The sequence below is a fragment of the Corythoichthys intestinalis genome, chromosome 22, assembly GCF_030265065.1.
Source record: "Corythoichthys intestinalis isolate RoL2023-P3 chromosome 22, ASM3026506v1, whole genome shotgun sequence".
In the NCBI taxonomy this organism is placed as follows: Eukaryota; Metazoa; Chordata; class Actinopteri; order Syngnathiformes; family Syngnathidae; genus Corythoichthys; species Corythoichthys intestinalis.
The window spans coordinates 1,772,360-1,795,098 of record NC_080416.1 but is presented as its reverse complement, the minus strand read 5'-3'; the positions used below and the strand labels follow the sequence as shown (position 1 = coordinate 1,795,098).

The following is a 22,739-nucleotide window of genomic DNA, read 5'->3' as shown; positions in this document are numbered from 1 at the left end:
ACCGCATCTGCAGGCTCTTGATGCGGCCCAGCATGTCGAGGTGTCCGGCCGAGTATTGCTCGATGACGTCCTTCACGTCGTACGGACGCAGCGTCTCCTTGAACTTCCTCTTGGCCACCAGGAACTTCAAAATCCTGCAGACGCGTACATAAAGAGATGCGCTGGGTATGTCCTGGCACGACCACCCCCCACCTCCACGTTCACAATAAAACAATTAAACCCCCGCCGCATAAGATTAATTACAGTACCCAATGACCTTATCATTCACAAACAGGCCCTTCAAAAAGAGCAAAGCATGCGCATACATTGTAATGATGAGGATGAAGATGCGACATTTGGCTTATCAGGATTTGCTGCTTCAGCAGGCCGCGAACAGCGTGAGCAAGTGTCGCTTAATGGAATCACAACTGTTAACTGATAGTCAAAGGGAAGCGAATAAGCCTTAATTAACGGATCTGGGGAAGAAATTTTCACAAAACAAGGGACTTATGTTTGGATCCGGATAGAACTCAACTGCCTTTTTAGTTATAAATATACAACATGGAAGCGGATAACACGGTGAGTGTAAACACACAACCCAGAGTCATACACGTAGGTTTTACATTAAGGCTTCCTACAATGCATACTTCAAATTTACCAAGGTTTTATTGATATAAAAAACAAAGTGTATCTGTGTTAGATTGGTTTGACACCAAATTTCATACAGTACATACAGTGGTATGAAAAAGTATCTGAAGCTATTGGAATTTCTCACATTTCTGCATAAAATCACCATCAAATGTGATCTGATCTTTGTCAAAATCACACAGATGAAAAAACAATGTCCGCTTTAACTAAAACCATCCAGTTATAGGTTTTCATATTTTAATAAGGATAGTATGCAAACAATGACAGAAGGGGGGAAAATAAGTAAGTGAACCATCACATTTAATATTCTGTGGGCAATAACTTCAACCAGACGCTTCCTGTAGCTGCAGATCAGTCTGGCACATCAATCAGGACTAATCGTGGCCCATTCTTCTATACAAAACTGCTGTCGTTCAGTCAGATTCCTGGGATGCCTGGCACGAATTGCTGTCTTTAGGTCATGCCACAGTATCTCAATGGGGTTCAAGTCTGAACTTTGACTTGGCCACTCCAGAATGTGTATTTTGTTCTTCTGGAACCATTCTGAAGTTGATTTACTTCTGTGTTTTGGATCATTGTCTTGTTGCAGCATCTATCTTCTTTTGAGCTTCAGCTGTCTCACAGATGGCCTCAGGTTTTCCTGCAAAACTTTTGAATTCGTTCTTCCATTAATGCTTGCAAGTTGTCCAGGCCTTGAAGCAGCAAAACAGCCCCAAATCAAGACGCTCCCTCCACCATGCTTCACGGTAGGGGTGAGCTGTTCCACTTTTCCTCGACACATGATGATGTGTGTTAGTCCCAAACAATTCAACTTTGGCTTCATCAGTCCACAAAATATTTTGCCAAAACGTCTGTGGAGTGTCCAAGTGCCTTTTTGCTAACATTAAACAACCAACAATGTTTATTTTTAGACAGCAGTGGCTTTGTCTCTGAACACCATTCTGGGCCATAGTTCTACATATAGTTGATGTGTGCAGAGCGATATTGGACTGTTCCAGTGATTTCTGTAAGTCTTTAGCAGACACTCTAGGGTTGTTTTTCACCTCTTTGAGTATTCTGCGCTGAACTCTTGATGACATCTTTGGTGGACGGCCACTCCTTGGGAGAGAAGCAACAGTGCCAAACTCTCTCCATTTGTAGACAACTTCTCTGACTGTCGATTAATGAACATCCAGATTTTTAGCGATGGTTTTGTATCGTTCCCAGCTTTATACAAATCAACAATCCTTTATTGCAGACAGCTCTTTTGACCGAGCCATGATGCATATCAGACAACGCTTCTCAACAACACAGTTCTTACCAGATGTGTGTTTTATAGTGGGCAGGGCAGCTTTAAACCACTCATCAGTTATTGGGCACACATCTGACTTAAATTGTATGGTAAAAAAAATGTTCCAATTGCTCTTTAAGTCTCCTTAGCCAGAGGGTTCCCTTACTTATTTTTCTCCCTTCTGTCATTGTTTGCATGCTATCCTCATTAAAAAATGGAAACCCATAAACGCTTTGGCTGGTTTTAGTTAAAGCAGACAGTTTTTTCATCTGTGTGATTTTGACAAAATCAGATCACATTGGATGTTGATTTGATGCAGAAATGTGAGAAATTCCAAAAGATGCAGATATTTTTTCATACCACTGTATATCATTTTTTGTCACATTAGAGAAACAATACAGTAGGTCTTTGAACACGGTTGGTGTACAGATACAATTTGGATCAGAACTGGATCTAAATTAGACTGATATCGGAGCTTTTTGAGGGGAATCCACAACGATTATTTTCCCCCCTCACAGTGATATATAAACCAGTGTGTAGACATTTTAACACAATCTGGATACTATCTGGATCAAAAGTTATTTATTGCGTAAACACACTAGGTGTAAATCAAGTCTGATGAGATTTGATAAACATGCAATCTGGTTTTGCGTCATTGAAAAACTGAGTGTTCAATTGTAAATTTGTTAAATGTGTTTCATGTAAAGGCTCAATCTGGATCAAATCTGAATATAAATTGTTGTTTTTTGTTGTTGTTTTTTTTACATCAGAGCTTTGGAACCTGCGTACAAATTGTGAGCTTGATTCAATTTGTAAATGCATAATCCAGATTAAATCCACATTTAAATTTGGGTTTGGTACCACAGTTTACATTGGATTTACATATTGGAAAAAAATTAAAACATGTTCAGTAGAAAAATGAGTTTGATGTCACTGCGTTGGTCCAGTCAATAACCATTTCCCATACATAATATGTACTATTTATTTTTTTAAAATTGACTCTTAATTTTTTGGATGACATCATCAACATGCGACAAAATAAGATCCATATATCAAAACAAGTTAGGGGTGGCGGTGGACAAATGCACAAACGAATAGAGAAACTTGCCCTTGTCTGCAGTAATACAACACCTTGCGTTTTAATTTATTCCTAAATTTATTTCGCAATTCAGCGGAAAGAAGCTTTTGGCTTGGGTGACTGATACTCTTCCTCCTGTGCTGCCGTCGCCGTTCGCGTACCTGCAGACGCTTTGAAATTTAACACACGCCGGCAGGCTGGTTCTCACAGAGGCAGCAAATATACTGCCAGTGCATCAAATGTGACAAAAACAGGCTGAAAACAAGAATGCTGAAAGACCCCCACCAAGGCTAGACAGGATATTTACAGTAGAAGCTACCATTGTACTTTGTTCACATTAAATATTACGATAATTAAGTCATACATTGTAATATTACAGGATAAAAGTAGAAATATTGCGAAAATAAAGTCGTTTTGTTGCTTATTTTTACGTTAGGTCAACTGAAAATTGTTTTGTTTCACATGCTGACACTTTTGGCCACGTAAGGTCTGTAAGCTGCTTTTGACATAATTTTAGGAGACTGAAAAAATTACAAGATAAAAGTTGTAACATTATATATTTTTGGAAGTTGTACATTGTTGGGGGAGCGGCCTGAGTCATTGGAAGACCGGTCCACTTCATGGACGGTGTTGGAAGCTATCCAGCCAGCAACACAGAGAGGTCCACAACTAATATTCACTAACCTTGGCCAGAAAGTATTCAGAACAGTGGATTTACATTAGTGCTGCAACGATTAATCGATTAACTCGAGTAAAAAAATATTCGAATTAAATTTTGTTGCCTCGAGTATTCGTTTCATTAAAGTGGCGTTTGAATAGTTTATTTCGAAAGTGTTTGCATTTAGTTTTATTGATTAGGGTGGATACACTGCCCTCTGGTCTGCCTCTTTTCACATGGCTGAATCCAACTGCTCCCTGTTAAGACCAAGTTTTTGTTTGAGCTAATGTTTTTTAATGCATTCGTAATTTAGTTTATAGGTATATTTAGCCGTTTTTTTTTTTTTTTTTGTGGGAATATGTGTCTGAACCATTTGTTTAGAGCATTGTAAAAAAAAAAACTTTAGCATTTTGTAGCATTTAAGCTAGCGGACTTTTTCTAAGTAAGTTAGTCAATTGTTCTTTTGTTTTACATAGATCCTCATTTCTTAAAATAAACTTTAAACTTTTTAAAATAAACTAAACGTTTGAGGCTCAGCTCAGGTATTTTAATTTTTCATGTTCCTTATCCGATTACTCGATTATTCAAACTAACTAGTCCATTGATTAATCGACTACTAAAATATTCGATAGCTGCAGCCCTAATTTACAGTTCCACAAAAATGAGAACTGTAACCTGTAACCAAATCAAAGTCCATATTTAGGACTTTTAATTCAAAATTTTCAAGATATTTGTGCAGTAAAAATGCATAGTTTTGAGTATAGGAGTAGTCAGAGAGGTCACAACTAATATTCACCAACCTTGGCCATAATTTTTTCAGAATAGCGTACCGCACGAATGCTACTTTTACACCGTGACGTCGCCATCATAACACGGAAGTGGGACATTATAGACATGCCCTCGCATACAAACTATTTTAGTTTGTGCCCTTGTGACCTTAATGGAAAAAAAGAGAAAAATCCAACTTTCAATACATCTGACCAAAGCACACTGGTACCGTGTGCTTTGGTCAGATGAGACCAAGATTGAGCTTTTTGGCAACAAACACTCTAAGTGGGTCTGGCGCGCCACGAAAGATGCGCATGCTGAAAAGCACCTCGTACCCACTGTGAAGTATGGGGGGTGGGTCAGTGATGCTGTGGGACTGTTTCGCTTCCAAAGGCCCTGGGAACCTTGTTAGGGTGCATGGCATCATGAATGCTTTGAAATACCAGGATATTTTAAATCAAAATCTGTTGCCCTCTGCCTGAAAGCTGAAGATGGGTCGTCACTGGGTCTTTCAGCAAGACAATAACCCTAAACATATGGCCAAATCTACACAGAAATGGTTCACCAGACACAAAATCAAGCTCCTCCCATGGCCATCTCAGTCCCCAGACCTTGTTTTGTTGGCAAAAGGGGGTTGTACAAAGTATTAACACCAGGGGTGCTAATAATTGTGACACACATTATTTGATGTCAAATAATTTTTTGCTTTATGTGGATTTTTTTCCCCACTGAATGAATGCACTTGTATTGAAGGTTGGATTTTTCCTCTTTTTTTTCCATTAAGGTCCCATATTATCTGAATTAAAAAATATATTAGAAGCTAAAAAACACATCTTTTTCAGGGGTGCCAATAATTATGGAGGGCACTGTATTTCTGCTGGTTTTCTCCGGTAATCTTTCAAAAAAAGAATATGCTGATCAAACACTGCTGATATGGAACTTGTAGAAACGACTCAAGCCATTACGACATATGAAGGATGTTTTCTTCATACATTTCCCGAAACCAAAAACCCAGAGAAAAATTGTGACGAATGGATCAACTTACGCGGACGTCCAAAAGACAACTTTAACGCCAGCAAGGTAAAGCCATTCACATTTCATATGCAGTAAACATTTTGGTTAGGTTCTTACTGCGGGTCTTATTGAATGAATTCGATTTTTCGTGTTTTTCCGACTCCAGTGAGGCATTAACTTGACGGTCTGAACGGGACAAGTCGCATAGAAGTGGACCATTTCAAATCCGATCTGGGTCACTTTTGTATGTGGTTTAAATCCGATCTGGGCCACATTTTTCCAGAATGTCGCGACAGTCTAAACTCTGAAATCTGAAAATGGCAGTTTGGAGAAGGCACCCTTCAAATCTCAGAGACCTGGAGCAGTTGGCCGAAGAAGAATTCCAGCAGAGCATTGTAAGAAACTCATTGATGGATACCGGAAGCGGTTGTTTGCAGTAATTTTAGTTATTTTTAGGCTGAGGGTGTGAATACTTTTGTCTGGCCCATTTTTGGAGTCTTGTGTAAAATGACAAAGATTTTTTTTTTTTCATTCTCTTTTGTGTTTTTTCATTGCAAGATAAATAAATGAATATATTACTACCAAAAAAATTATAACTGCGATTAGAGATGTCCCGATCGATCGGGTCCGATCACGTCATTTTCAAAGTATCGGAATCGGCAAAAAAAATATCCGCCATGCCTTTTTTTAATATATATACAGTATATTTTTTAATTAAGTCGTTTTCTAATTGTATTTAATGTTACAGACATAATATGTTACACTTATCCAGAGTCTTTAGTTTAGGCTTAAGGTAGGGTTATCAAATTTATCCCGATAACGGCGGTAATTCATTTTTTAAAAAATTTATCACGTTAAAATATTTAACGCAATTAATGCATGCGCTGCAGGACCCACTCACACATTGTCGCGCTCAATCTGTAATGGCGCCGTTCTATCTATATAGAGAGATAAAAGGCAGCATAAAATGATTAGAGTGAATTTTGGCAGCCTTGGGAGCCTTTTTTTAATTGGCTAAAGCCTTACAATCCCTCTCCCTACGATTAGAAATATCATGGGAAGCAATGTGGGGAAGCAAGGGAGCAATTGATCTTTTTCTTAACACGTTATTTTCCAACGCAAAGAAGATATATCAATTGGTAGCACTACGCACATTCATGGTTCCACTTCCTATCATGCATTTGGGCATGGCTACAGTATCATTTACTGAAAGCTCAACAAATACACTAGATGGCAATATTTAGTCACAATATACAAAGTCACACGTTTCTATCCGTGGATCCCTCTCACAGAAAGAATGTTAATAATGTAAATGCCATCTTGAGGATTTATTGTCATAATAAACAAATACAGTACTTATGTACTGTATGTTGAATGTATATATTCGTCCGAGTTTTATTCATTTTTTTCTTAATGCATTGCCAAAATGTATATGATCGGGAAAAATTATCGGGAATGATTGGAATTGAACCTGGAGCAAAAAAAAAGCAATCGGATCGGGAAATATCGGGGTCGGCAGATACTCAAACTAAAACGATCGGGATCGGATCGGGAGCAAAAAAACATGATCTGAACAACGCTAGAGCCAATACTTTTGGTAAGAACTGTAATAAGACTGCGTTTGGTCTCTCATCTTCGCACGACTCACCTAACAGCTCGGATCAGCGTCTTGACAGCAGGGATGACCTCGTCCATGGCCACGTCGCAGTAGCCTTTCTCCTCCACGCTTTCTTCACCCAGGCCCTCAACTGTGAATACGTCCCATCAGTCGGTAATCTGACTTTTTTAGGAGTCTCTAATGTGCGATATACCTTCAACAGGAGGCCTGGTTTTGAGCCGGAGTGACGTGCGGAAGCGAGTGCGGTCATTGAAGCTCCAGCTCTTCTGCACCTTGCCGGGGCTGGCCGCCTCGGGGACGTTCTCCTGGCTGGGCGAGCGCCTCACGCCCTGACCGGGCACCTGGGGCGAGGCCTTGTTCCGGATCACCTGGGCCGAGCGCGAGTTGTTCATCCGGATCCTGTCCCGGAAACCGAGTTTACTGCTGCCGACCGACAGATGGGATCAGAAAAAAGTGTTACGTTTCTGTTTCTTTGCAGTGCGCAATTGCTGATTTGGGATCTGTAAATCCATGCTGCTCATAAAAAGGATGCAAGTCGAGTTAAAAACTGGTAATGCTGGAAACAAGTGAGCACGCAGAATAACCATCAAAAATCAGCACCGCGGCGACGGGAATCATGCCCAATTTATTTCGTCATGACTAGGCCATCGGAATAAAAGACACGCTCTCGTAATCTCATCAGATTAAGCAGAAATTTTGATTTGAGAGTGCGCACGCACGCAAGAAAAATGCTGGCAAATACGTGCGCTCCGGACAAAAAAAACGCAAACCGTTGACATTCAGCGACCAATGCAGTCACGCATTCCTCTGTTAGCAACACGCATTTTAGCAAACACGCAGTTTTAATAATACGATGATATACTCTTTATGAGAATGATGAAAAGTGGCTTGTGAAAGTTTCACAACACAGTTGCACAAATGCAGGTAAGGTTTTGGTAAAAGTCTACACACCCCTGTTTGACTAGCCTCCCCGTCATATTAAGTTTTAAGATTGACTTTTTACTTTTTTACCCCCCTTACATTATAAAATACTTTTTGTAATGTTATGATTTTTCTCTGTGATATAATGACTTTCCGTTATACAGTAAAATAAATGCTAACTGTCTGGTTTTTTTTTTTTTTTTTTTGTGCTTTTAAATAAAGAATCGAGACTGTTTTACGTCCATATCTTGAAAGAATTCAGGGATTTAAGCATTTATTCACAAGAAATTTCACAGAAAAACCTCTGTTTACATCAGGCGGCCGCCAATTTCCTTACTGACTATCCTCATAGTACACAATAAATGTGTAAAATAAATGCTACCTGCACGTTTTTTTTGCTTTTAACCAAGGATCGAGACTGTTTTACGTCCATATCTATAAAGAATTTGGGGATTTAAGCATTTATCCACAAGAATTTTCACCGGAAAAGCTCCGTTTACATCAGGCGGCCGCTAGCTACACTCACTAACAGACTAGCATCGTACTTCGACATATTTACGTAAAATAAATGCTAACTGTCTGGTTTTTGTTTTTTGCTTTTAAATAAGAATCGAGACTGTTTTACCTCCATATCTATAAAGAATTCAGGGATTTAAGCATTTATTCACAAGAAATTTCACGGAAAAACCTCTTTGTTTAAATCAGGTGGCCGCTCATTTCCTTACTGACTATCCTCATAGTTCATAATATTTATGTAAAATAAATGCTACTTGCACGTTTTTTTTGCTTTTAACCAAGGATCGAGACTGTTTTACGTCCATATCTATAAAGAATTTGGGGATTTAAGCATTTATCCATATGAATTTTCACTGGAAAAGCTCTGTTTACATCAGGCGGCTGCTAGATACACTTACTAACAGACGAGCATCGTACTTCGACATACTGTATTTACGTAAGATAAATGCTAACTGCACATTTTTTTTTTGCTTTTAACCAAGAATCAAGACTGCTTTACCTCCATATCTATAAAGAATTCAGAGATTGAAGCATTTATTCACAAGAATTTTCAACGGAAAAAGTTTTTTTTTTTTTTTTTTTTTTTTTTGTCCTTACATATGGCGGCCGCTAATTTCCTTAATGACCAGCCACATAGTTCGCAATATTTACGTAAATTAAATGCTACCTGCACGTTTTTTTTTCGCTATAAATCAAGAATCAAGACTCTTTACATTCATATTTATATAGAATTCAGGGATTTTTAAACATATGGCAGCCGCTAATTTCCTTACTGATTATCCATTCCTCATAGTTCGCAATATTTCCGCGATATAAATGGTACCTGCACAGTTTTTTTTGCTTTTAACCAAGGATCGAGACTGTTTTACGTCCATATCTATAAAGAATTTGGGGATTTAAGCATTTATCCACAAGAATTTTCACCGGAAAAGCTCCGTTTACATCAGGCGGCCGCTAGCTACACTCACTAACAGACTAGCATCGTACTTCGACATATTTACGTAAAATAAATGCTAACTGTCTGGTTTTTGTTTTTTGCTTTTAAATAAGAATCGAGACTGTTTTACCTCCATAGCTATAAAGAATTCAGGGATTTAAGCATTTATTCACAAGAAATTTCACGGAAAAATCTCTTTGTTTAAATTAGGCGGCCGCTCATTTCCTTACTGACTATCCTCATAGTTCATAATATTTATGTAAAATAAATGCTAATTGCACGTTTTTTTTTGCTTTTAACCAAGGATCGAGACTGTTTTACGTCCATATCTATAAAGAATTTGGGGATTTAAGCATTTATCCATATGAATTTTCACTGGAAAAGCTCTGTTTACATCAGGCGGCTGCTAGATACACTTACTAACAGACTAGCATCGTACTTCGACATACTGTATTTACGTAAGATAAATGCTAACTGCACATTTTTTTTTGCTTTTAACCAAGAATCAAGACTGCTTTACCTCCATATCTATAAAGAATTCAGAGATTGAAGCATTTATTCACAAGAATTTTCAACGGAAAAAGTATTTATTTATTTATTTTTTTGTCCTTACATATGGCGGCCGCTAATTTCCTTAATGACCAGCCACATAGTTCGCAATATTTACGTAAATTAAATGCTACCTGCACGGTTTTTTTTCGCTATAAATCAAGAATCAAGACTCTTTACATTCATATTTATATAGAATTCAGGGATTTTTAAACATATGGCAGCCGCTAATTTCCTTACTGATTATCCATTCCTCATAGTTCGCAATATTTCCGCGATATAAATGGTACCTGCACAGTTTTTTTTGCTTTTAACCAAGGATCGAGACTGTTTTACGTCCATATCTATAAAGAATTTGGGGATTTAAGCAATTATCCACAAGAATTTTCACCGGAAAAGCGATGTTTACATAAAGTGGCCGCTAGCTACGCACTGTACATTCACTAAAAGACTAGCATTGTACTTCGACATATCCTAACTGCACTTTTTTTTTTTTTTTTTTTGCTTTTAGCCAAGAATCGAGACGGTTTTACGTCCATATCTATAAAGAATTTAGGGATTTAAGCATTTAATCACAAGAATTTTCAATGGAAAAGCTTTTTTTTTTTTTTTTTTTTTTTTTTACATGTAGCCGCCGCTAATTTCCTCGATGACCAGCCTCATAGTAGCAATATTTACGTAAAATAAATGCTACCTGCATGTTTTTTTCTCTTTTAACCAAGAATCAAGACTGTTTTACGCTCATATCTATAAAGACTTCAGGGATTTAAGCATTTATTTACAAGAATTTTCAATGTAAAAAGCTCTTTGTCTGTGTTTCCGTTCGGGCAGCTTTGACGGATATAGGCCCCCTATGAATCGGCCCCGTGTCCCGTCAATACATTATGAAGTCTATGTTTCTCTCTAATTCATTATAAATCATACAAATTAAATAAATGATAATGATTGAAAAAAATATGGTGTAAATAATTATTTTTTACATTATTATGAAATAATAAAATGAATCCTCTTTTTCTCAAATATTTTTCAGCTCACATTACTTCTCTGTGTTATCATGTAAAAATATGACTTTCTTTGCAATATCACTCATAGTCAATGAGCTTTTTAACATCACCCCGTGACCCAAACAGCTTACTAGAACATCTGAAGTTTGTCGGCTTTTAAATAATGACAGGTGTGTGCAGACTCCTACTGATCATGAGGAACAATAGCATTTGCAAAATGCTCATGTTGATACGAGCCTTGCAAATAATGGAGGTGATTTTCGCTGGAAAATGTTCATGCCGAGAGAAACGTGAGCGCACTTAAGAGCCGCGTGGTAAATAATAAAGAAAGAAAAGCGAGGGAGGCAGGCATGCTGAATGATTGATCGCCAAGGCCGGCTAACCATTAGACATGCCGGACTCGTCACGCTTGTAAAACACGGGCGACTTCCGCACATGCGTTGATGCTTTATTATTGAAGAGCGGCGGCCAGCTGACGCGTAGCAAAGTTGGCTCGCAGGACCTCTCGTTATGTTAAGATATTCATTTTAGTTGGATTTTACAGACCAGAGATGATGACTGTAAACGCACAGAATGTGTAAATGCTTAGAGGCCCTTTTTGTTTCATGAAAATGTTCAAATGAATTTTTTTTCCATTTTAATTCATCGTATCGTCAATCAAAAGTTCAGAAATTTGGTGCATCACTTAAACAGTATATGGGATATTCTCTCAAAATTCAAAAACATTTCTGTTGTAAATTCTTTTTATTTAAGATTTTTTTAAAATTTGTGTACATTTCTTAGATTTTTTTAAATAGCCAAAATCTAGCATTCTTCTGTTTATGAAATCAGGTTTAAAAATGTACACAAGGATATACAGTTAATATTTTTGTATTTTTTCATCAATCATCAAATCCAGTTATTACTTAAAAATGTATAACCAATCATAGGTTCAGAACATTTTTAAATCATGTTTAAATATGTACACAAGGATATAGTTAATATTTTTGTATTTTTTTTTAATTATTATTTGAAGTAAAAAAAAATAATAATAAGGGGAAAATTTCCTCCTGTATTCTAATAAACGGAATTTTAATAATACAAAAAGATGAAAAAGAAAAATCTTATCAAATTGTATTATTTAAAAATGTATGTTGTTTTTAAATTATCATAGTCATTTATTACTGAAAATAAAATTATTTGAATTTAAAAAAAAAAATAGCGGAAAAATTATCCCCTGTATTCAAATAAACATAATGTTAACAATACGAAGGGATGGAAAAAAAAATTAAATTGCATTATTTCAAAATATATGTTTTTTCAATTATCATATACATTGATTACATAAAAATGTACAACCAATCATAGGTTCAGAACATTTTTAAATCATGTTTAAAAATGTACACAAGGATATAGTTAATATATATATATATTTTTTTTTAATTATTTGAAGTTAAAAAAAAAAAAAAAATAGGGGGAAAATTTCCCCCCGTATTCTAATAAACAGAATTTTAATAATACAAAAAGATGAAAAAGAAAAATCTTATCAAATTGTATTATTTAAAAATGTATGTTGCTTTTAAATTATCATAGTCAGTTATTACTGAAAATAAAATTATTTGAATTTTTTTTTAAAATGGGGGAAAAATTATCCCCTGTATTCAAATAAACATAATTTTAACAATACGAAGGGATGAAAAAAAAATCAAATTGCATTATTTCAAAGTATATGTTTTTTAAATTATCATATCCATTTATTACATAAAAATGTATAATCAATCATAAGGTTCAGAACATTTTCACAACTTTAGTAATTTGTATGATTATTGTTATTTTATTGAAATTAAAATTATTTGAATTAAACAAAAAAAAATAGGCGAAAAATAATCCCCTGTATTCAAATAAACATAATTTTAATAATACAAAGGGATGAAAAAAAAAATCTATCAAATTAAAAAAATATATGTTTTTTTAATTATCGTAATAATTTATTACTTAAAAATGTATAATCAATCATAGGTTTAGAACATTTTCACAACTTTAGTCATTTGTATAATTATTGTTATTTTATTGAAATTCAATTTTAGGAAGGTTTTTTTTTTTTTCCAAATCATTATTGCCTGTGGTCATACATATTTCTTCATGTATAAACCGTGATTCTATGATGTTTAGGGCATCTTCATCACTTAGCATTTTCACATTCAAGACCACTTTTCTGGCACAGAACAACTCTGGTCTGCAAAAAAAGAATGCAACAGGCAAGCGATTTAATCGTCAAAGTGAATGGCGGTGGCGGTGGTGCACAGGCCGAATACCTCTGCTTGCGTCCGGCATGAATCCGGAAGAGACCTCGCTTTTTAGCGAGCACTTGACTGGAGGAGGAAACACACAAGGGTATCACAGAAGGTGAGGAAGACCAGGGGTGGAGTGTGGGGGGCAGGGGAGTGCAGTGCAAGTGAGTAAAGGAAGGGATGCAGGAGGCTCAATTTTCCAAATAGCCTAAAAAGGAACACTGATTGGTCACTGCATTGGCTAGACCTGCACCTTATGGGTAAACATTAACTAAAACTAGGATTTTTGTTATACTGTATTATGAATGGAAAATCAGAAGTACAGTGGTATGAAAAAGTATCTGATCCTTTTGGAATTTCTCATATTTCTGCATAAATTCACCATCAAATGTGATCTAATCTTTGTCGAAATCAAACAGATGAAAAAACAGTACCTGCTTCAATTAAAACCACCCAAACATTTATAGGTTATACTTTTTTTAAGGAGGCTAGTATGCAAACAATGACAGAAGATGGAAAAATAAGTAAGTGAACCATCACATTTAATATTTTGCGGCTCCCCCTTTGGCAGCAATGACTTCAACCAGACGCTTCCTGTTGACTTGCGTCCATCAATTTTTTTGAGGAAAAAAGAAAAGAAATTTCAAAATGTTCAATTAGTCTCAAAATCATGAAATTCTAAGTATCAAATGTGATACGTAAAGTGTTAAATACTATGAAATCTTAAAAAAAAAAAAAAAAAACTCATTTAGATTTTGTTTATACATGGCTTTATTATAAAAATAGAAATTTACGAATTATATTAAAAATATTAAATTAAAAAAATACAATCATTATATATAAATAGAAATTATTGTTGTTTAAGTTTTTTAAACATGACCAAAACTAGTCAATTTCCTCTAAAGGGTTAAATTCATGTGACATATAAATTTACAATAAGAATATACATATAAATTTTGTAACATTCTAACAAAATACATTTTTATTTAACGATAATAATTTTGAAAATTGTTTTCATTAAATTATTAAGAAACTTATAATACATACATTTACAATACAAGTATGAGTGCTTAATTCTTAATATTTTTTTTCCACATAACTAGATATATCAGTGCAGTTGATGAATATATTTTCAATATTTGTATTGGCAACAATAACAACATTAATCATGTTGTTTATTTTTTACGTGAAATGAAAGTGAGACGTGAATTGAATAAACAATTAAATTTATTCAATTAGATGTAAAAGAATTACTACCATCATAATCGAGTATATTTCGTCAGAATTTGACTGTTTTTCAGCAGAATATAGTATTTATAATTATATCCACTCTTATGCCACTTTTCCTGTTTGGCGGGAAAAAACTCTTTCTGCAGGTGTACCAATGCTTTGTCCAATAATTGTCCCCTAAATGGCATTTTTTGGAGTGTAAAGACGCTCTGCGAATCATCCATTTCTGGATCGGCAGGGGGCGGTAAGCATGCGTGACACCTCAAGAGTATATCTGTCAACGGCAACAATTCCTCCGAACGCCCAAAAAACAACCGGAATCGCTCATCTTGAATTAAACAGTAAGTCAAGCAAGCAGAAACCGCACGGGCCCTGCGCCCCAAAATGGCGGCTAATGACATGAGGCACAAACCTGCGCGGCGCTTCCGGCCTCCTGGCGACAAGGAGGGCGAAATTAGGTGGGTGTCGTGATGGTGGCGACAAAGAGAAGAAGAAGAGTGAAAAGCGGTGAGGAGGATGATGATGAGGATGAAAACAAAGATGAAGGGACGCCCAGTTTTAGTTAGTGCGTTAAATGGCCGTTAGCCGCACGGCAACACAGAAGCTCCAGTGCGTGTTTTGAGTGTGTATGTCCCCACGACGCGGGCAGCGGTGCGAGCTTCGTACCTGTCCCCCGACATATAGGGGGCGCTGTAGGGCCGCAGCCCTGACAGCGGCGCGTGGTGGAAGTTGGCGCTGTAAGGCGGCGGCGGCGGCGCCGCCTTCTTGGTGGCGTTCCGCTGCCGCTGGAGGTGACTGAACAGTAGCGTCAGTTCTCTGACGGCCACGTGCACAAATAAACATAAAACATGACAAATTCAACACAAAAACAACACAACAAGGGGATGAAAAAGGCAAAATCAAAACACGCAAAAAGGCCAAAATCATGGTCCTGCGCGCAAAAGGAGAGGGACCTTCGGAAAAGACGCAAAATGGCGTCCAATCACGTGTCGCTTGCGCTGATAATTATCAAACGGTTATTAAATATTTGCTTTTACCAGTAAAGGCTCATAATAAAGCATTGATTGCTATAATGAGATGTTCCATAATTGATTGCAGTAAGGGACATTTTTGTGATTGATAACTATAGAAATGTTTAGCGCTTGATAAAACTGCCTTGTTATTCTGACCGGTTTAAACCAGCCCTGGTTCCACAGGCCAACTTCAAGGACAAGCCACAGACATTGAGGAACTAAACTGTCTGGGACATTTAAGAAATCATATTGTTGCATTTTATTACTTGCCAAATGATATTGCTTCATGAAATGTTTTGATGAGATAGTTATTAAGATGTTATTATATGTGATGTGTATTTGTTCTCAAAATGTCACCAATTGATTTTCTGAATTCAACTTCACATTTTTTTTTTTTTTTTTTACGGCACCAATGTCAAAATGTGATTTTGTATGTCAAGTATGAACGAGTTACAACACGCCCAGCTAACGGGCCGTACTTTTGACACCCCAGAGTTAAACTCACCATTTTAAAAAAATAAAATACAAATTCAGACTGACAAGTTATGCCGTGAAAATTGTTACAGCTTTGTCTAAATTCATTTTCATGAACTCCATGTAAAGTCAAGAGCAAAATTTGTACATTTGATATTTTTTGCTAGTTCCTCTCCTTTTGAGCAAATTAGTAAAATTAATGAAAAAAGCACAATGTCAGAAATAAAATCAAATAGAATCAAATGATTGTGTCATTGGGGAATAATTCACAATTATGAGGGAGATTATTAAAAGCATGAGTCAGTGGAGGGGGGGGACGTCCTTACGAATATGTGTGTGTTTCTGTGTGTACAAGTGTAGCAGATAAATGCACCGTAATTTTCGGACTATAGACTGCATTGACTATAAGCTGCCACCCACCAAATTTGACACGAAAAATTTGCTCATAGATAAGCCGCACTGGACTATAAACCGCGGCTGTCCTCACTGTATTATGGGATGTTTAGCCCAAAAGATATTAACTGGTAAAACTGTTTTTGTCAGCGGCATCATAAGATGTCATAAGACCAAACGAACCACCATGAAGCTTCAAACCAATTGGCTGCAAAGCTTCATTGCTTCAAGAAGCTTCATTTGGCTATCACTGCTCCCTTGGAGGAGACAGTCAACCTCTGCTGCCAACAATGTTGTCATCAAACATGCCTCCTTGTATGCATTGCAGCGCTACAGACGAAAATAACAATCAAAATTCATGTTCTATGCTAATTATTTCTTCATTTACTGTTCCAATTGTTTCATCAATTGCTAGTTATGGTATTATTTCTTTTGACAGTGGCACCATTAGACTATTATAAGACCATCTTAATTATGACATGACACTAGTGCTGCAACGATTAATCGATTAACTCAAGTAAATTGATTCGAAAAAAGATTCGAATTCAATTTTGCTGCTTCGAGTAGTCGTTTCATTAAAGTGGCATTGTAATGGTTTGTTTTGAAACTTTGCATTTAGTTTTATCGATTTGGGTGGATACACTGCCCTCTAGAGGCAACAGTGAATATAACTCATTTCGCGTGGCTGAATCCAGCTGCTCCCTGTTAAGACAAACAAGTTCTGTTTGAGCTAATAGGACTTTTTATGCATTCGGAATTTAGTTTACAGGTATATTTAGCAGTTTTTGGGAGTAGTATGTGTTACAAAAAAAAAAGAAGGAAAGAAAAAAAACCTTAGCATTTTATAGCATTTAAATTAGCGGAATTTTGCTATGTAAGTTAGCCAATTGTTCTTTTGTTGTACTTAGATCCTCATTTATTTTTATACTGTTTGAGGCTCAGTTCAGGTTTTTAAATTTTTTTATGTTTCTTATCCGATTACTCGATTATTCGAACTAACTAGTTCATCGATTAGTCGACTATTAAAATAATCGATAGCTGCAGCCAAGGGCGTAGGTTTGGTCTTAATATTGGTAGGGATGATATAACAGCATAACCTGCATGTACATTCTTTGCTAGGGACAGGACATTCTCACCAATATGAACTTAATTTATATGCTAAATGATTAATGCAAAAAATCTAGTCAAATAATTTTTCTCCATCTTTTTTTGAGTGTTAAAGGCTAGTTAACAGATTAATGTGTCAGATTCTTCCACTTTCCTTAAGTAAATATTTCCATTTGTTCGTATTGAGCCCATACATCTACAGGTTGGTCATTTTTCACTTAAATCAAGAAAAAAAATCTTTCTAAGAATGTTTTGAACAATATTCTTTAATTAAGAACATTTCTGACAAACAAGTTTTTCTTTTAAGATTAAATATACAAACATTTTGCTTAAAATGAGTCTGTTAAGCTTACTTATTTTCAGCTAGCTGTTTTTCTGATTTCAAGAAATCTCAGTGAGTAAAATCGACTTGAAGCAATGTACCAGTAGCAAAATTAGTGAAGTATTCCCAACCTCCACAGGATTGACCTCTTTTTACATTACTTACAGTGGCTGCTGCTGGCGGAAAAAAAACTTCTATTGTAATATCCCTCGTCTTTGAAGGGGGCGGGGGAGGCGGCATGCTGTATTTCTGTCGGGCTGTGAATGGGTGTGTGTGTGTGTGTGGGGGGGGGGGGTCAAGTCATCAGTTAATCAAAAGTGCGTTTGAGGGGAAAAAATGGACTGGCACAATGAGCGAATGAAAAGGGGTCAGTGTAAGTCTGAACGTACTGAAAGTACTGTAATTCACTTAATAATGGTGGGATTAATTCTATTCTTACAACATATAAATGACCTATATAACTGAAGTCATTATATATTGCAAATAAGGTTGCTTAGAAGTTGGTGGGGAAAATTTGAGCATCCTGAAAAGTTGGTTGTGTTATGTCCCTACCGTCCCTATGCAAACCTACGCCCTTGGCTGCAGCCCTACATAACACTGCCATGACCATTAATGAATGCTTATGACAGATGTCATCTTGTGTCATCCGTTAAAAAGATCTCATTTTTGAACGGATGTAAAAATTCCGAGCCGGACAAAAATTGGAGTTAGTGACATAATTTGCGAATGACACATAATACAATCAGTCATAAGCATTCAGTAAGGCCCATGACAGTGTCATGTCATAATTATGACAGTTTGATGGCAGCCTTATGACGTCGCTGTCAAAGTGTTACTTATTAACTAAAAAAGAAATCAACAAATAATCCGCACTGGACTATAAACTGCAGGATTTAAAATTAGGGGGAAAAAGTAGCGGTTTATAGTCCAAAAATTACGGTACTTAAACGTGCACTTCAAACAAACATGTCAAAAACAATAAGCGACCATCCAGGGCGGGCAAAGTATTACCTGAAAGACGGCAGCATGCTGTCGTAGAAATACCAGGTGGCCGTCAGGTACGAGTGTTTGGCGTCAGTGGAGTACAAACGCCACGCCGCCTGGCGAACACACACAAACCTGTTTGCACACTCTCTCTATTCAATACAGGAGGAGCAGGCTAACTCCATTTCTGTCACTTGTCACAGTGACGTAAAGTTTAACGGCTGGAAACAAACTTGCATTTGCTGATTCCCATGGCCGTTTCAAACAGTTAAACGCAATAGTGGTCTAAAACCACAGATGGGTCAAATCGATCAATATTTCAGGATAGATCAATGCATAGTTTTGGAAGCCCAGCTTTCCCAAAAATATACAATATTTGCTTAAAGATGATAACATACTGACCTGCATTCAAACATGCGTTAAAAATTGCAAAATTCAGATGTTTTGGTTCAAAATGAACAATGATATTATGATCATTATTTCTGGTTTATATACAGTTATTACATAGATTACTTTGTTTTGTTGAAATTCACCTCCCCAGACAAGCCGCACGGAAACAGCGACAGCTGAACAAAGTGCCGCTCTGCCGATGCCGCCTCCGCGCGCGCCAACCGGGAAGGCGGAACTTCGCGCGTTCACCTCTGATATTAACCCTTTGTACTGACTCCATGTTCCAAAAGTTTGGAAAAGACTCGCCGAAAGCAGGTTGACAATTTATTTGTCGACAATGGTCAAAAACAAGGCAAAATCTGACGACGGAGGGACAATTCTGGATCCAAAACAAGGCTACATGTTTCCGAGCAGCAAAATCTGTCTTATCTCAGTGCCCAGTGTTTTTTATGTCCGTGGGCCGGCCGAAGGTGTGTCCAGGCGTTGCTTTGGGATCATCCCTCTCTGGCCGGTTTCGGGCTATTTAGAATCGTGCATGGATGGGATGTGGTTGCCACAGCGACCGGCGCTGGTCTTGACGTCACAAGCGCCTGCTATCAACTTTGTTATCCGGGCTGGCACTAATTGTTTTAGGACAAAGCGCGCTGGTCTTGTTGTTCGTTTGTCGGGAGGACTGATTGCCAGAGTTTGGTGCATCAATCTTGCTCGTGGCGCACACGTTTTAGGCTTCTGTGATAAGATGGCGCTGTGTATCTATTCTGGTTTTTTTTTTTTAACTATGGTGTGCTATTCATTTTACATTAGGTGTGTTGGAGTAGTGCAGTCCTACAGTGAATATGAGAAATGATACTATTCCCTGATTGATTATATTACGTGTGTTCGAGTAATGCAAACAGTTAGACTGTGCCTACGGTGCCATTTTTTCTTCTCCACCTCATGAGCGCTGATAAGGTGATTCCCTTTACTGTGTTCAAGGCCACTGAGTGGAGTCTGCCTAAACTATAAAACTAAACTATAACTAACTACAGTTAAATGAATGTGTTATACTAATGCAAACAATTATATGGTGTGTGCGAGAACGGTACCTTTTCCCTTCAGTTTATACAGCTATGCTGCTATTTAGTGCTGCAACGATTAATCGATTAACTCAAGTAATTCGATAATAGAAAAAGCTTCAAATTAAATTTTGCTACTTTGAGGAGTCGTTTTATTAGCGTGGAATTGTAATGGTTTGTTTTGAAAGTTTTGCATTTAGTTTTAATTATTTGTGTGGAGACACTGCCCTCTAGTGGCAACAGTTAATATGTCATGACTCATTTAATAGGGCTGAATCCAGCCGCTCTCTGTTAAGACCAACATAAGGTTTTTGTTTGAGCTAATGTTGTTTTTCATTGCATTCGTAATTTAGCAGTTTAGTAGTTTAGAGGTATATTTAGCCATTTTTTGTGGGAATATGTTGTTTGGACGATTTTTTAAAGAGCATTGTAAGAAAAACATTAACATTTCAGAGCATTTATGCTAGCGGACTTTGGCTATGCAAGTTAGCCAATTGTTCTTTTGTTGTAGACTACTTAGATCGGATTAGATTGGATTTCTACTAGTGATAAACTCAGAGCAGAAGGATGTTTGGACGCCATACGCTAGCGGCCATCTTGGGTAGGGTGACCAGTAGTAGATCTAGTTGATCTCAAAAAGTACATGTTGCACAACATTGGCACGTTATTTCTTAGTGCTCCCCGAGACCGATACAGATACCGATACAAGTATCGGCTGGTACAACACTAGTACAGTACTCTAATAATTTTTTAAAAAAATATTTTTTGCAATGTTTTTACAGATTTTACAGTACTTTAATGTGTCATTACACACTTTTACAGAGGTGGCTAGAGTAGCCAAAAATTTGACTCAAGTAAGAGTAGCGTTATTTCAAAATAATATTTATCAAGTAAAATTAGTCATCAAAAAAATGTACTCGAGTACAAGTGAAAAAGTATTTGTACATGTAATACAAGTACAAGTAATGAGTAACATTGTGAGTAACTGCTTACGAGGTCTTTTTTTTTTTTTTAATATGGCTTTTTTTTCTCAGCACAAAGTTATCTATATGAACTGTTATTATACTGTACAAAAAATATTATATAACCATATTAAGTCAAAGAAATAAAAAAACAGACCAAAAATATTGAATTCCGCCAAGAGAAATAAATGACAGAAATGAAGCATTATTTGTTCAAAGAGCACGAGTGCCCTCAAGTGGAGAAAATAGTTCCTAGTTTGAATACTGAATAGTTCCTTCATAGTTATTATTATGAAATTAAAAGGATCATATCTCCGTTTTTCCATGGTCAATCGGTGCCAAATAAAAACCGGGATAGGTTTAAGTCCCCGCTTTTGAGTCATGTTGAGGGCAGGGCTCTTTGTCAAATCCTTCATTTTTTTACGGTGCTTTAAAGACGCCACATGATTGAACAGACTGACGTGACCATAGAACGGCAAGCTTGCGCCTGATTGGTATAATGGAGTCGTGTTTATTGTTGCGACGTTTCATTGGTGAAATTGATAGAGTTACTATCGCTGGCAGAAAAAAATATAATTCTAATATGTAGAATAAAAAGCAAAAATATAACGACTCTTGTGTAGCCCAAAGTAGCAGAGTAAGAGTAGCGTTTTTTTCTTCACAAATCTACTCGAGTAGAAGTAAAAAGTATGGCTTAGTAAAACTACTCTTAATAGTACATTTTTCTCAAAAAGTAAATGTAACGAAGTACATGTAACGCGTTACTACCCACCTCTGGTTTTTATACATCATATGTATGCATAGTTTTTATACTTTCAACTCTGAGACTGGTTTTGTCTTTTAATATTGCTTTCATTCTGTTATGCACTCTTTTGCATGCATTTAACTGCACAACCAACTATTTTCTGACACCTTGTGGATTTTCTCATGCATACCATACACGAGACACAATGGATGCTGTATATTCAGCTACTGTAGCTCCTTGTACCTGAATTAGGTTGGCGGCAGGCATGCGTCTCTTCTCAAAGTGCTTCTGTCTGTGCTGCTCCTGAACCTTTAAGGCAAAGCCTGACCCAAGAATTCCCTAAAAGTGAAAGGAAGGAAGGAGTAAATGGGTAGATGCAGGACACGTAACACTAAAAATATTGATCAAATAAAAGCACGAGTAAGGCTTACAGCAGGCAGGGCAAAGAAGGAAACGCCGAGGAGAGCAAAGCCGGCCGCCAAGAGACGACCCTGCCACGTCCGAGGGATTTTGTCGCCGTAACCGATCGTGGTCAACGTGATCTACAAATTACAGACAGCACATACTGTACATTTTTTTTCCTAAATAATAAAGACAATTTTTTTAAGTATTGCATGTATTTACTGTAGATGAGTTGTTATATTCAATTTATTGCAATCCCTTTCAAGGTGGACATTTAATAAAAACATTAATAAACAATATAACAAAATTGAACAACTAAGGAATCTTTTTTTTTTTTTTTTTTTAACTCTTTCACCAAAGATTTTTTTCATTAAAGATTTTTTTTTCGAGAAAAAAAGAAAAAAAAAATCATACAAATAATAATAATAATAT

At 36.7% G+C, this 22,739-nt stretch overlaps 3 protein-coding genes across 7 annotated transcripts in view; 1 reads left to right on the top strand and 2 right to left on the bottom strand.

Moving 5' to 3' along the window:
- Nucleotides 1-22,739, bottom strand: part of tinagl1 (tubulointerstitial nephritis antigen-like 1) — a 147,434-nt gene that overhangs the window by 64,829 nt on the left and 59,866 nt on the right. The window lies entirely within an intron of this gene.
- LOC130910257 (potassium voltage-gated channel subfamily KQT member 4) overlaps nt 1-22,739 on the bottom strand; it is an 84,357-nt gene that overhangs the window by 6,823 nt on the left and 54,795 nt on the right. Inside the window, exons 6-14 of one of the 4 annotated variants that reach the window (XM_057827384.1) lie at nt 22,337-22,447; nt 22,149-22,244; nt 18,781-18,869; nt 15,127-15,276; nt 14,873-14,893; nt 13,255-13,311; nt 7,227-7,456; nt 7,064-7,163; nt 3-134 (exon numbers count right to left, since the gene is read on the bottom strand). In XM_057827384.1, the coding sequence (XP_057683367.1) occupies nt 3-134; nt 7,064-7,163; nt 7,227-7,456; nt 13,255-13,311; nt 14,873-14,893; nt 15,127-15,276; nt 18,781-18,869; nt 22,149-22,244; nt 22,337-22,447 (986 nt within the window). The remainder of the gene's footprint in view (nt 1-2; nt 135-7,063; nt 7,164-7,226; nt 7,457-13,254; nt 13,312-14,872; nt 14,894-15,126; nt 15,277-18,780; nt 18,870-22,148; nt 22,245-22,336; nt 22,448-22,739) is intronic. The other 3 variants (XM_057827385.1, XM_057827386.1, XM_057827387.1) reach the window with 3 other exon arrangements.
- ppt2b (palmitoyl-protein thioesterase 2b) overlaps nt 1-22,739 on the top strand; it is a 230,658-nt gene that overhangs the window by 187,673 nt on the left and 20,246 nt on the right. The window lies entirely within an intron of this gene.